Source organism: Mytilus edulis, chromosome 14, assembly GCF_963676685.1.
Source record: "Mytilus edulis chromosome 14, xbMytEdul2.2, whole genome shotgun sequence".
In the NCBI taxonomy this organism is placed as follows: Eukaryota; Metazoa; Mollusca; class Bivalvia; order Mytilida; family Mytilidae; genus Mytilus; species Mytilus edulis.
The window spans coordinates 39547629-39562953 of record NC_092357.1 but is presented as its reverse complement, the minus strand read 5'-3'; the positions used below and the strand labels follow the sequence as shown (position 1 = coordinate 39562953).

General features: G+C 32.1%; 2 protein-coding genes across 3 annotated transcripts in view; both read right to left on the bottom strand.

Annotated features, from left to right (window-relative positions):
• LOC139503472 (uncharacterized) overlaps nt 1–15325 on the bottom strand; it is a 97593-nt gene that overhangs the window by 78171 nt on the left and 4097 nt on the right. Inside the window, exons 2-3 of one of the 2 annotated variants that reach the window (XM_071293257.1) lie at nt 10140–12154; nt 8593–8802 (exon numbers count right to left, since the gene is read on the bottom strand). In XM_071293257.1, coding sequence (XP_071149358.1) covers nt 8720–8802; nt 10140–12154 — 2098 coding nt within the window. In that variant the 3' untranslated portion in view covers nt 8593–8719. Of the gene's footprint in view, nt 1–8592; nt 8803–10139; nt 12155–15325 lie in introns of those variants that run through there. The other variant, XM_071293256.1, reaches the window with a different exon arrangement.
• LOC139503477 (uncharacterized) overlaps nt 2051–15325 on the bottom strand; it is a 210555-nt gene continuing 197280 nt past the window's right edge. The window contains exon 3 of the mRNA XM_071293263.1: nt 2051–2952. The gene's annotated coding sequence lies outside the window, so the exon portion shown is untranslated. The remainder of the gene's footprint in view (nt 2953–15325) is intronic.

The following is a 15325-nucleotide window of genomic DNA, read 5'->3' as shown; positions in this document are numbered from 1 at the left end:
CATACTCTGAAGTTGAATGGAGATTGTTTTTAAATAAATGCCGTACCTTATTAAACTATATAGTACTTTGGTTTCCTGTTGGATTTTTCTCAACTTGTAATTGGGAAGTTTTATCACATGTTTTGCACAATTATTTTTTTGTGCTTGCAAATGAAAGATTTATAAATTTAGTCCTATGCACAACTAGCGAAATGTCCTTAGGGTAATCTCAGAGTGTAATTTTTATTTCAACTTTCACGTTTGCATCAGGACGACGTAAACAGCGAAAACGTTCTTTTTTAAAATGACATTCGTTTCTTCAAACAGAAATCGCTTTTATCTTCTTTTTTTTTGGCAGTATAGGGCCGGTTTCTAACAAAAACTTTCATACAATCGAATGAACGAAGTATATAAGCTTCGGGAAGGTCAGGGATTATTAACATATTTTTCGTAATACTGCAAAAATCGAAAATTTACGGTAGTTAATGGTCGAATTGAAGCTTGATTCCTACCTAAAATATTCAATGAGCTGAAAGACTTACATTTTAGTAATCTCTGGTGTATTTAAGATGGATTGGTTTCAAGGGAGAACAGACGAAATATGATAACTAGCTATATAGTGCTGCTTAAAAACGGCCGTCTTTATCGAACGTCGCGTTCAACACGCTTTTGTAATCGTAAATACCGTAAATTAAATACATGTATGATGGTGATTTTTTTTTTCGTGCACATATATATCAGTGTGAAACAAAATGCAATCTTTGCTTCATAGATATCTACTTTTATTTGACTTGTCTGCCTCCAAAACATTTATTCGGCAGTTTTAAGAAAGTTCATTTTTTCTTATTTTTTACAGTGGTAGATATAACGTCTTTGACGTTGCAATCCCACAGAGTTGCTACAATATATAGTTATATGTTAACCTTCGAGAACTATTCTAAAAGAATGACGGATTTTATTTTTACCATGGTTGGTTTTTTTTCCGTTACTGAGGATATGTTTTGTCCTTTATGAATCCATATTTCAAATTTGACTCCAATAAGGATAAATTTTGTCTGATAGAAAAATCGGTAGTTTTTATCCGAAAGATTTATTTTCCCATTTTTATCGGATAAAATAGCTATTTTGAAAAATACAAACGATAATTATTCATTACAGTTTCGTATGCATCATAAATTTATGGATTGATTAAAGAAACTTCGAAGCAATTCTTTTAGTTTATATAATTAAATGTACAATTAAATTTTATTTAGTTATTTAGATTTAATTACCTTACTGTTTGAATAAATTATTGCATGGTATACAAATCCTTGTTCTAATATAAATAGTAATAATTTTCATCGGCGAAAAAGATAAATACTTTTGTTGTGTTATTTTTCTAAATTATATTTGTTTAATCGGACATCGTAGAGTTTAATTTTGATTTTTTTTTATCGAACTGGACTTATTGTGTATTGAATTGAAACATGAACGCGGACCTCGATGAGAACACATGGGTTGAAAAGTTTGCAAACGATCCGACCAATGAAATTCATTTTAATATGTAACGCGAACTTCAACGAGAGCACCTAAATGAAATATTTTATTTATACGACAACAAGTGAATAAAATTATATCAGAGAAACAATGCATAATTGTCTCTTGTCCATTCTTGTTTATTTTAATAATGTTTATGTTGATATGTAAATATACGTTTTTTTTTTAAATGCATTAAAAGACGTAGGAGAATGCCGACTTAGAGCAAGGCAAGGTCGTTAAACTTTAATCAACCAACCCATCGTTATCTCAGATTAAAATTTATCTCATACAAACAGAATACATATTCATATAAAGCATTTATAGCAAGGCTTTTTGTGCGTCACGGTGCATGACAGCACAATAATCCCTTTACAGGATCGGAACCACAATTCAAAATTTCGTATTTGTTGCTTTTCCACAATTAACGCCCGTTTCGCGTCAGTGACCGGTATTACAATTTGACGCAGTTTTAAAAGTTCATTTAGCTGTTACTTCATTTAAAATTTGAGCAAGACTTAACTGTTTATTAAATTCAACAAATGTCAGCATTACCTTCATTAATTTAATTATTTAACACAACATTGTTTTTTATTACAAGCTATTTCATATATCAATATACAGTTAGGGAATATTTGTTGTTGACCGAAAATAGAAGATACATCGATTTACGTTATACACTATATAAAAAATAAATAATTTTTGTAAGTAACAGTAACTTTAATTTGCGTGTCTATATTTGTTGTACGAGTACACTATAGTAAAACAGAAAAAGACAACGAAAATTTACAGGAATACATAAATTTTCGTAAGTCATTGCAATGAACCATACGTTACTTACATGACACGAGTTTTCATAGCACTCAGCAAGTTTTGAAACGAATATGTGAGATAAAGATCTATTGTGTTTGGGCAAATTAAAAATATGTTAAACATCTTACTATTTTATTTTTAACAGATTCACAAGATTTGCATTTTTTAAACCGTGCATCAATATTTCAATGTTTTTTTTTAATTAAATCCCTTATATGTCACGTGTATTGCTCATTCATTTGTTTAAATTGTGACTTTGCTAAGAACACACGCATTTAACTAAAGTCGATAAAGTTTGAAACAAATAAACGATAGATACATCGATGTGGTTTTGCTTGAGTGATTTACCTGTACAAAACTCGGGTCTCGACACGGTTTAAAACGAATTAATACCAGCTTGAAATAGTTTAACGGGGGCGTGGCCTATTTGTTTGACGCAACTTACCACCAAATTGAATTACATTGAACGACTGCAAGCGAATCTATTTGACAGGCATTAAAATGATTTGATTTGCATTGAAATAAATTAAACAGGATTTTCAATTTTTGTCAATCTTTATCAATTGACGATTAATATCATTTAAATAGCGTTAATGCGTTTTTGTCCGATCAAGATAAATTCGGGTTACTAGTGATATATTCACTCTAAACATGTCAAAGGGCGAATGATCAGACATATAAAATACCAATAAATGTACATATAATAATAATAACATACCAGCATGGGTTCCTGCAATCATGAAATCACTATACAGTACAAATACACTAAACACAAGAGCAAACATATTCAGCATGGTTAGAATAATGACGCATTAAGAATACAAAATAAAGAATCGTGACAAGAACTTATAGTATTTAGCTCAAATATCATTTGATGTCAACGTTACAACAGATGTTCTATTTTTTTGTTGTATTAATTTACAATGCAAAAAAACAATTGCTACACGTTTACAACGTGTCTAAAACTTCCACTGAAATTCAAATATAAAATGTACTTCAAATGCAATGCAAATGTTTTAATTTTACCCAGTCAATCTGATTATCTGAAGGTTTCTTCCCATGGACCTCGCACGTTTATGAAGTGATAATTTCAAGAGGAAGGGCAAAGGAATTTAATTCATAGCATTTCCATTATTAAAATTTTCTTAAACTTTTACTAAATCCACAATGTCAAAACCCATTGTATACCTTTTAAGACTTAAGGTTCTAAAGTATTAGATCGAGTTATATTTTAACAGATTCCATTTACATGATTGTATCGCCTTGTGTTGAAGACCTATTGGTGGCCATATGCTGTTGTTTGCTCTTTTGTCGGGTTGTTGTCTCTTTGCCACATTCCCCGCTTACGTTCTCAATTTAATTTATCAAGTTCGAAGAAATAGTCTAACGTAAGTATGCATAGCAGACTGGATCAAACGATTCACTTCTTCGACCTAGGTTGACATGGTTAATCGGAGGATGATTCGACACATAGGAACATTGCCAAGATAATTCACACAGTATAACAATTTTAACTACATCAGCTACAAATGTTGTTTTTTATTTGGTTCTCGTATCTGATATAGTCAGTAGGTTTCTCTTTATTATTCAAATTACTACCCCATACAAAGACCATAAATCAACGCCTAAACCCTGAAGTAGATCTAAAATACAAGCAGTTTTACTCCAAATTCAGTATTTGTTTATTGAACGAAAAGGCATCTGAAATAACGTCCTTCTTAAAATCGTTTGAAATTAACGATTGAAGCAACACTTATCCAATAGCAAGTGAGCCCTGATCACAACAACCACTGGCGTCAACAAATTTAGGGAAATTTAAGAAAGCCGATTTTTCCACTTTAACAGCTTATTTTTAGATTTGTTTTATATCAAGAAAAGTCTTAATAAGCATTGCCATTGAATATGTTTTTCTTAAATGATAGAAAAACGACCAGAAGAACGACGTCTATAGTTATCGTAACTTGGACTTGTTTTTATAAAAAGATGATCGTAACTGAAAATTTACGATGTGCTGTTTTCTTTGAATGAACATAAGGGGAAATTAGCAGGCTTATGTACACATGTCCTCGATATTTGTTTCTTATGAGTAGTTTAGTTAACATTCAAAATGGAATACGTTTATATGAAGTAAACATAATTATTATCCTCATGATACAATTTAAGAATACAGGTCAACATTTTCACTGAATATTTCAGAAATAACTTAAGTAATGGTAGGCATAAAGCTACATTATTTTGATGTGTTTCTATCGATTTTAACTTGTTAAAAAAACTATAAAGTTTGAATTCCCAAAAAATACCAGGTTCTCGAAAGGTACTATAGTCCCTACGAAGTGTAGGGAAAAAATATCTCTAATTTTACCAAACTGGCCATTAATATGAAATGTCAAATACCTTATTTTCATAGAATATATGTAATCAATATAAAGTTGGTAACCCCAAAAATCATTTTGATATTGAACTAGATAAAAAAAAAACGAATCTCGCGAAATCATAACCATTCGTGCACTTACCAAAAGAACGTTACCCACCCTTCCAGTGATCGTCCCTCGTTTTTTTCACAATATTAGCTAATAATGTACACTTTTGTGCATACCAGACATATTTATTTATCAGAAAATACTTCGTTGGAACAGACAGTTACGATCATCGTAAATAAGAGTTACGATCATCGTTGATAAAAATAATTAAAAGTTACTATTTTGTATTTTGATTTTCATTCTTCTTGTTACTTTTTCATCATGAAAAAAAAAAATTCAATGGCAATGCTTATAAAGATGTTTCCTGACATAAAACAAATCTGAAAATAAGCAGTCAAAGTGGAGAAATCAGCCTTCTAAAATTTCCCTAAATTTGTGTCCGCCATATTGGAATGATCGTAATTGCAGTTACGATCATGACGTTGACACCAGTGAACAACTACACAAGTTTATGTTTTCATGCGGCTTGCAGGTATCGTGAGAACTCTCCAAGTCACGTGTGGCAATTCAGTGATTGTCGTTTCTTGCTGTCAAATTTTGTCATATATCATATATCATGTATATGTTATATTTGTTTTTCTTTATTGCTTTGTAATATATCTAGTCGTTTTTGTTTTGTTTTTGTTTGAATTGTTCCATAACATAAAAGCAATGAAAAAACAAACACCTCCATGATATCCCCGAAAGTTCCAAAAGTAGGGACGGCTTTATTTCTGTTCACAATCAGTTGTAACTCAATTGAGTTGTTGTGCTGTTGGTTAAATCAATTTGATAACAGCTAACCAGTACCAAGTTTTTCAGTAATGCATTGGCGGATCCGGAGGGTGGTTCCAGGGGTAGGAATCCCCTTTTGTTGAACGATCAATGTATTTGAAGGAGAAATTTGGTTGGAAATGCGTGGGTTTATATGTGGATGCCTGTTTTTATGATATTTGGTTGTTGTCAATTATTTCAACGTTATTGTTTAAATATAACTTTTGAATTTATAGCTGTAATTTTTCTTAAGGCTGGCAGCTGTGTACGACTGCAACTTTGTTCTAGTTAATCACGTTACTGTTCAAAACCAATGTGGATGAATTATCGTTTTTTATAATGTGGTGAAGTAGTAAATAATCCCATATATAATGTGTGTAGGACTTATAAATTTGTGTATTTTATTTCCGTGGATCTTTAAATTAATGTTGAAGTGATATATACACATGGAAAAAAGTATAGCAACACCATGATTTTTTTAAACTTGAAAAATCAGCCTCTTATTTTGAATGGAATATGATAAAATATTGAAACATAGTTTATATCAACATTGGCATTTAAACGAACAAAAAATAAAAGACTTATCTAACCACTATTTTAGTAACAAAATGAAGTGTTTTTTGTACAAAATGAAGTGTTTTTTGTACAAAATGAAGTGCTTTTTGTACAAAATGAAGAGTTTTTTGTACAAAAAAAATGCATTTTACAACTTTTACTGTAGTCGAACTTTACAATGTCAGACATTTCAAAATTAATCTTAAGATGATTGTTCACATCATGGTTGATCGTTATACGCCAAAGAATTAGTACTTTGTGCGCAGCCTCCGTTCAAACAGATTACCTCTTATCGTCTTCTGATTCTTGCGAAAATCGACCAATTTGTGACACACAAATCAATGAAAGTGTTTGTAGATAGATGTTTTTGTGTTCTGTTAAATTGTTCCTTTTAAAATTGTTATACGATGATGACTGATGTACCCATATTCTGACTATTTTATTTATTGTGTCTGTTTGGTTAACGCATCAATGTAAATATACAGAAATTGATGAGACTGTCATCAAAGTGAGAGGGTTAGCGCTATAAAACCAGGTTTAATCCACCATTTTCTACATTTGAAAATACCTGTACCAAGTCAGGAATATGACAGTTCTTGTCCATTCGTTTTTAATGCTTTTTGTTATTTGATTTTGCCATGTGATTATGGACTTTCCGAATTTATTATCCTCTAAGTTCAGTATTTTTGTGATTTTACTTTTTGCTAAGGTAGCAGCAACCATTTCTGATGTAGGGCATTGTTTATTTCATGACGTGTTCGAACTAGGGTGTCCTTTCGCGCACTTTACTCCTAATAGTGTCCCATATATGCTCGATATGGTTCAAATCAGGGCTCCGATCGGGCCAAGGAAGATGAACCGAATTCCATTGGAACATTGTAATTTCTTCCACGATGTCAATTTCTAACTTTGGCGAGCTCTGCACTACATTGGACACGGACAACTATGTGTCTGTTCGTAATTAAAGGTCCCCGAAATGGTCTTATCGCACGATAACCAGTAGCGATGAGGCGATCTCGAACAGTTCTTGTTAAAAGGCTCCGGTATGCCCACCACTCTCTTTTTCCGACGTAGTCGGTATAGTTTCGGTTTGTGCCCTTTGAACTTATATCCTTTCTGTGATTGGACAAAATGCTGTCATGGTGGGTGATTTGGTTGTGTTTGAAAAAACGGCTCGTTAATTATATCGTGATGTAAAGCAAGTGAAAAACTATAAATATTTGAACTAGATCATACAAAGATTTATATTTGTATTAAAATAATTGTTTCTCTAATAGCTCTTTGCATCCGTGACAGCTGTTTATTAGGGACAATTATATAATTTTTAATGTACTTTGTTGTGAGAACGTACATGACTTTAAGAATGCACCTACGTATGTGAGATTTCCGCGGGTTTTTTGGTGAATGTAAACAGAAAGAGAGGAGGACCGAGAATACTGAACACAAACAGATAAAACGTTATTTAAATGGTATCTTTGTGCTTCTGAAGGTTATCGAAATGATAGTTTTAAACATATACTCAAATTTAAATATGTCGGATATCTTTTTTAAAGACAGTTCTTGTTATGATTGTATTGTATGCAATGGGTTTCCATCTGACCAAACTTCATTATACTTAGATGGTAAAGGGGGTCTTTTTGATCTCGGAAGGTCTTCAACATCGTTTATTACCTGATTTTTATTCTCAAAACGACTTATAGTGGAATGGTGATGACCAACAATACGTGAGGTTGTCACAGCGACATTCCTGCTTCTCTCATATTGATAATTAGCCATCTTGCTGCAGTTAAAAGTTGTGGAGAACACATTACAATGTGTCAATCAAATAACTTTATAAATTTGGTTCTTTAAAGCTTAAGTGTTGAAAACAATGAGGATAAAAAACATCTGTTTTGCTGTTTACGGGTACAGTAGCTGCATGTGCAGATAAGAACTTATCGAGCCGATATTTTTTTTTATCAAACTCAGGTGATATTTAAATAATGTTTAACTAGTTCAATTTTAACAAATTATATATATATAAAAAAAAAAATAAAGAGTGTTTTTTAATTTCAATTTCAATTTGGTGTTGCAATACTTTTTTCCATGTGAATAGATAAATACATGCTCAATTTGTATTTGTTGGTTTTTACATGTAGATTTTATGAATTTATGATAATGCAAAGCACTCGATTCCTACATTTTCAGAAATATTAAACTTTACTTTCTTCTTTTTATTGTCTAAATACGCGAGAGAAAAAAGCTACAACACAGTACCATGATTTAAATTTCGAAAGGCAAAAATGTGTTTGATAAATGTTACGTTTTCCTTACCAGATTTGAGCATGGTCTGAAAATTTCATTCGAAAACCGTCGATCGCTTCCCTACTTTTAAGATTTTGAAATCGTTCCAGGTGGGGCGAGTGTTATAATACATTTATCATTTGTAAGAGTTTAATTATAGTAAAAACTCTTGCCACAATGTCCTGTCTGCAATAGTAAAATAGGTACACTTCAATATCATGATCAAGCTATTTGTGTTTGTCTGACAAAAACAATTCGCTTGCAAAAAGTGAATGGTATTAAAGAAAAATGTTTAAATCTATAAACTGCCATACTAAGTACATTCAACTGAGGTGTGTAATCTAAAACAGTTGAAGGATAGAGAGCAAAGTTGTAAACAGGAGCTGTAGGATGAGTTGCAACCACGAACTATGTACCTTCCATGCTGTAATTAAAAAAAAGCTATAAATAGTCTTGCTGCAATATAATGTGTTCATAACATCAATACTCAAAATTTTCAATATTCTAATTTATATACATATACAAATGAGGTTAACACGGAAACAGATGATTTTCAGTGACTAACGTACACATGTATTTGAAAGAAATGAACAATAGGTTAACAGTAGTAGGATGTCTCTCAACTGGTAAAAAGGATGAAAAAAAGAGATGATTCAAAACAACAACAAAAATTGTTTTCAGCTTTCGCGTTAATGTTAAAATGTTGGTGACCAGGTCAGCTGTTTTTTCTGTAGAAGTGATTGAAAAAATAATTTCTTCGATAATAATAATTATAATAATAATAATAATAATAATAATAATAATAATAATAATAATAATAATAATAATAAAAATAACAATAATAATAATAATAATATATGATCAAAACATTTTCAATAGGAATTGTAAGTCCTTTTTGTAGTGCGGATTTAAACTTAGGTACGCATTCTTCCGTGCATTGTATGTCAGTCATGTAGTTTGATAAACTATCTTCTTTATGACGAACAATTAAAAGTTTTGTTTGAAGAAGTATAAGTATGTATCATATAAAAAGTGTCAAGATGTATAACCTTTAAACCATTCTCTTTTAAAAAGACTCAGCGAACAGAACAAATTCTGTATTTAGATAGCATACTGTGATATAATATTATTAGTTATTAGTAGCATTTATTTTCGCCATTATGTTTCTCATCTAATATCATAAAGCAGAACTATGACAAATATCATTATTAGGATGTATATAATTCTTGTGGACTATTTATTTTCTTTGATAACCTGGTAATGGATCATATTATATTTAACAGTAAACTTTGGAGTTTTCTATTTCTATTTCTACACACTTGGACTATAAATTTAAAAATTCAGTCGAAAGTGATTAGAATCTTCAAAATATACACTTATAGAATTACACAGTTTGAACACAACTGATTTAATGTGAAAGGCTAAAATGACAAAGCTTTCAAGGGAAGATTAAGAAACAACAAGCACGCGACACTCATAAATGAGTTGCAAGACTAATCACCACGGATATTGATAACATACCATTTTTATATCATGTAACCATTCTAAGGCTTAAAAACCGTGGAGTTATCATCCTAAATACACAAAGTTTGTAAAAAAACCTTAACTTTCTTCCAAAGATCCAGATACAATTGGCTAAAACACATCAAATTAATAGAAATTAAGTAATTGTCATATTCCCGTTTTTTGAACTGCAGCTGTAATAGACTGAAGCGAACACGTTAGCAATATAAGATAACTTATAGGTTAATATGTGCTTACCGTCATTTTTAAAACTATTACATTTTGGAAAATTGTTTGGCACCTTTGGTTGGCTATTTGGTGACTCATTGATTATCATTCCCATACCATTGGTGTTATGCAAGTCAATATGACAGTGAAAAAACCATACACCAGGGTTGTCTGCCTTGAACCGAATTATAACGTATCCACCAGAGGGTATAATAATTGTGTCTTTCTGGGGAGGATTGTGCCAGTTTAAATCAGGATGTCTTCCATTTTCCCAACTTGCATTTTTCCATTTCGCATCAGAACAAAAATTGTTACTATCTGTACAACTTATGTCAATTGTGTCCTGTCCACCATTTGAAACTAATTGACCCTCCTTGTCATAAGTAGCAAACACCATTTTCATAACGTAGAACGAATGTCCATGCAAATGAACTGGATGTGACCAATTGGCACCTCTTCCTATGCTTGATATAACAAACTGATAAACTCGGTCTTTATTGTCATTGTCGATGGTTACGGCATATGTGCACTCACAAATCGTGTATGCGTTACATGCGTCACAGTTGTAGTCAACCAAATCCGGCTGAGCATATGCAGCAACTATAGGTGGTAAAAACTGGTGTCCGTTTACTGATCCAGGGGTATTACCATTCTCACCAGGAAATGCAAAATTGACAAACATTTCGACAACCTCATCTGACTTTTCTTCATCTGTGTTTGAATTTGGATCAATTGATATTACATCATTAAAATGTATGCACATTCGATTTTCTTTAATGGGATATTTCAGAAATGGGCAGTTGAATACTCTGCAAGTGGTGTCAGAGGTTTCGCATGAACTTGGGTTGGCTTTTGGGGGATTTGGATTGATAGTAGCATCTTTATAATGAATTATAGCTTCTGCTGCGCGGTATTCGTTTGGCGGAAATTCTTCTAATGTTTCTGCAACTAATAAATATGTACCACTCTCAGAGTCAGCGTTCAACAAAAAATCAATTCTTTCGCCAGGATGAATTATAAATGATTCTACCTCCTTTTTATCTATTTCAAATCCGTCAGACGCAAGTATATAAATTGGTCTGTGACCTTCAACAAAAACTCGAAAAGGATACATAGTAGCTGCACTTATCACCCTGAATCGATAATCTTTATTTTTCTCTACTTCGAATCGTTCCAATGGAACATCGTTGTGTACTGTCGACGAACTGTAAAACCGTCCTCTACCATTAATCAGACCAGAATGACATTTAAAACGGCTATATTGTGCACCAGAGGGATCTTTGGTTTCGGGAAAACGTTTACCGGAGCTGTCGAAGTCACCCAATAACATTTTTTGGTACAATTCATTTTCATCGTCATCATGATTCCAATCTTGTATAATAGCTACAAATACTTTATCACCTTCTTGTGGCAAAACAACTTTTTGGCCCGGTGTTGGTATTATTATCAGTGAACCGTATAGACCCATTGTTCTTTGGTCTCCTATATGAGCATGATAAAAACTTGTTCCAAATGGTTTTGCGTTGAATTTATATGTATAGTTTTGTCCAGGTAATATTGGACACTGTGTTACAAATGCAACACCATCAGACCAAGGGGAGTTTTTCTGATGCAGTCCGTGCCAATGAATTGTCGTGCTTTCTGTATGCATCAGATTTCTTACATGAACTATGACTTCTTGATTTTCCCTAGCTGTTATTGTAGGTCCTGGGAATCTACCATTGACAGCAATAACAATTCGTGACTTGTATCCATCAGCAAGAATAAACGTTTCTTCAGTTGATCGTTCAAACTCCTGTTCATTGTCCGACCTAACAGCTTTTCCATTTTTTATTTTGAGGTGAACTGCCGATTGCCCTTCAACGGCATACATCATTGTTAAAGCATGCTCTATTGTTAGGTAACATTCACATTTTAAATCACCAAGTCTGCATGTGTTGCTTTTGCATGCTTTCCCTGTCTCTCGAAATGATTCATACCATTCTTTTTCTGTTTTTTGTAATATTACTTCTTGTGCTGTGAGGAGGACAACGATTGCAAAATACCTAAAATCAGTAAAAAAATTTAAGCGCACAACGAAGGTACATGTGTGATATTAAGATCAGAGAAAAATAAATGTTTTTAAATATATCTTGGAATTGTATACGGCTGTCATACAGATGACATGTTTAGCTAGCTATAAAACAAAATTTACTCTACCATTTTCTACACACAAACATGTCTGTATCTAGCCAGGAATATGACAGTTGCTGTCCATTCGTTCAATGTGTTTGAACTTATGATTTTGACAATTCCTTAGGAACTTCCCGTTTAGTTTTTCCTTAGAGTTAATGGATTTTTGTGATTTTATTTTTTGATGAGCTGAGCTAAAGAATATATAATATTATACAAATATAGCCTTTGTATGAGGTCGATACTAGGATATATTGACCTAAAAGAAGTATATTGACTGAGGGCGAAGTCCGAGGTCGATAAACTTCTTTGGGGCGATATATCCTGTATTGACCTCATACAAAGGCTATATTTGTTATATTATTAATGTCCGACCATATTTGTATCAAAATAGATTTTGTTGGAAATTTATAGATATCATATTTTCTCCTTGACAATAACAACATATTTCGTTATTTCAATTGTTTTTTTTTGTTTTTTTGTCATCTTATGTATTTGAAGATTTTTTTCGTCAAATAATCGATCACAGATATCATTTGATTTAAAACGTTTAAGATCGTTTAACAATATCCTGAAATTTATTGCATGACGACACAAAGACAACGGTTTTTACATATTCTAAAAATAACCGTGTAACATGCTTTTTGCTGTGCAATATGCGTTTTGCTATCCGCCGTTTTCTCTCTACCTTCAAATATATACATTCGAACCTCGTTGTGTCGAACTCGGTTGTGTCGAAAACTCGGATTAGTCGAAGTAATTTCTCGTTTGTTCAATGCATAATTACCTCTGATGAGTCGAACTCGGTTGATTCGAATACTCGATTAAGTCGAGTAAATTTTATAGTCCCGTCGAAGTAAAATTAATGTAAATTGACCCCGATGTCTCGAACTTCCAAAGTGAGAATTTTCGAAAGATGCAGACCTAATGATAGAAATTTAAGTCGGATGTATTTCTTATGTCAACTAATTATCAAAAGAGATTAAAGCTGAGTAAACATACTTGTTTGTATAACAGTTAAAATGCCATGTTTATGGTGACCGCTAATTAACACCTTTGTTGATCGTTCAAGCGAAATGTTAGTGTCTTGAACATTTTTCACCTGAGATAAAAACGAAACGAATTTTAATGACCTAAGCCAAGATTAAATGAATCGTTAGATTTAAAGCTCATTAATTACTATAGATAAAAGGATTAGAACAATTATAATAAATTCATGATTACACAAATCTCTTACCGTATTTCATGCATTCAAAATTTATAACGACACACTCAACCTCGGATGAGTTGAACCTCGGATGAGTCGAATACTTTGGTCCGGTCCCTTCGACTTCGACACAACGAGGTTCGACTGTAGTTTAACATGTGACTATCGCTAAACGAATCAAAAAACAAGAAAATTTTGCAGCTCAATGTATATGTTGCACTTGGATTTAGCCTATAGATATATATGTGTATCAATATACAAAAGACAATCAGTTAAATTGATATAGATCTTTCTTAATTGCGAAGGTCTAAATACCAAATTATCTTTCCTCCATCAACTTGAACAGAGAGAGGGAATCCCTTTATTCATTTTGAGACCTCCCCTCATGATTTGATTTAACATTGAGATTAATATAAAATTCAAATACAATACAGACTATACGTCAATGTGACATTGGCAAATACATACACATGGAATACTGTTTATGTTTTTTAATTATAGGATGTCAATGTATGAGAATTTTATAGGTATAGGCAAACAACGAATTACAAATTGAAACGAATGAAACATTTTGTATAGGTTTGTATGCAAACTTTAACTTCACATACCCATTTTAACTTATTTCAGAGATATTCTTTTCATCAATTTATAAAAATTGCTAGCCGCGAAAGTAAAAGAATTCATATATTAAATTTCAATTAAAAAAAAGACAATGCTCCAGATTAATCCGCGATTAGAAAAGTTATTCAGTTTATGATATTTTTAATATATAAATGACTGTTTAAGTTCAAATATGAAATCATTCGTTGGCGGGATGGGTTGCAGCAACTCTCATAACCTAACTCTTATTTGATGTTTGATGGTCTTCAACTTTTTACCTTTTGGACCTATAATTATTTTGATCTGAGCGTCACTGATGAGTCTAGTGTAGACGAAACGCGCATCTGGCGTATTAAATTATAATCCTGGTATCTTTATTGACACTTCATGTTACATTTAATTAAAGCGATATTCAATGATCTTATCCAAACGTATCGTCAATATCAAACTAGATTTTTGAGCCCCATGTGTATATCCGAACTCTCCTCAGAAAAATCTTCATATCTATCAAAGGTAACGTAAGTTCATATTTAATGTAGATTGAATAATTAGAAACATCAATCAAATGCCAGATCTCGTGTTAGATATTTGTCGTTTTTTTATATCATTTAAAAAAGATCATCAAGATACCAAAGGAACATTCAAAAGTCGAAAATAAACTTACAAAGCCACGGTTAAAAAAGAATAAAAAATATGAACAAATAACACCATTTAGAACGCCACATGCGGGATGTCGGCTATGTTTGACACGGGGTGGCAATTTCGAAGCGAAGAAAAACTATTAAAATAGTTCAAGTATCAAAATTTCTTTTTTTTAATTCTTAGTACCATATAATGCATTACACGGAAATAACTGAAACATAATCTATTTCCTACAAGCAGAAGTTTTCTCAAACACCTCTCTCTAGTTTTCCGTGTTGCAGATTAAAGCTTCATATGCAAATATCTGGATAAAAACTATTTTAAACGACTTTCCCCCATATCATTTATATAGAATTGAATTCCTATCATGGAATTTAACAAATAACCAGCTTCTTCGTTAAAATTAATTGGTTTTAAAACTAGTTTTTATCAAAATTTAAAGTACCGCTCGGGTGTCAGATTTTGTGTCTCAAAGAGTAGAGGCTTTTGATCAAATAATAATAGATTTGCAGATTAATCGGTCTTTATCTGATATCTTTTATTTCAAACACATCTACTATATTATAAGAACAAATTAAATACTGAGGGTACTTTA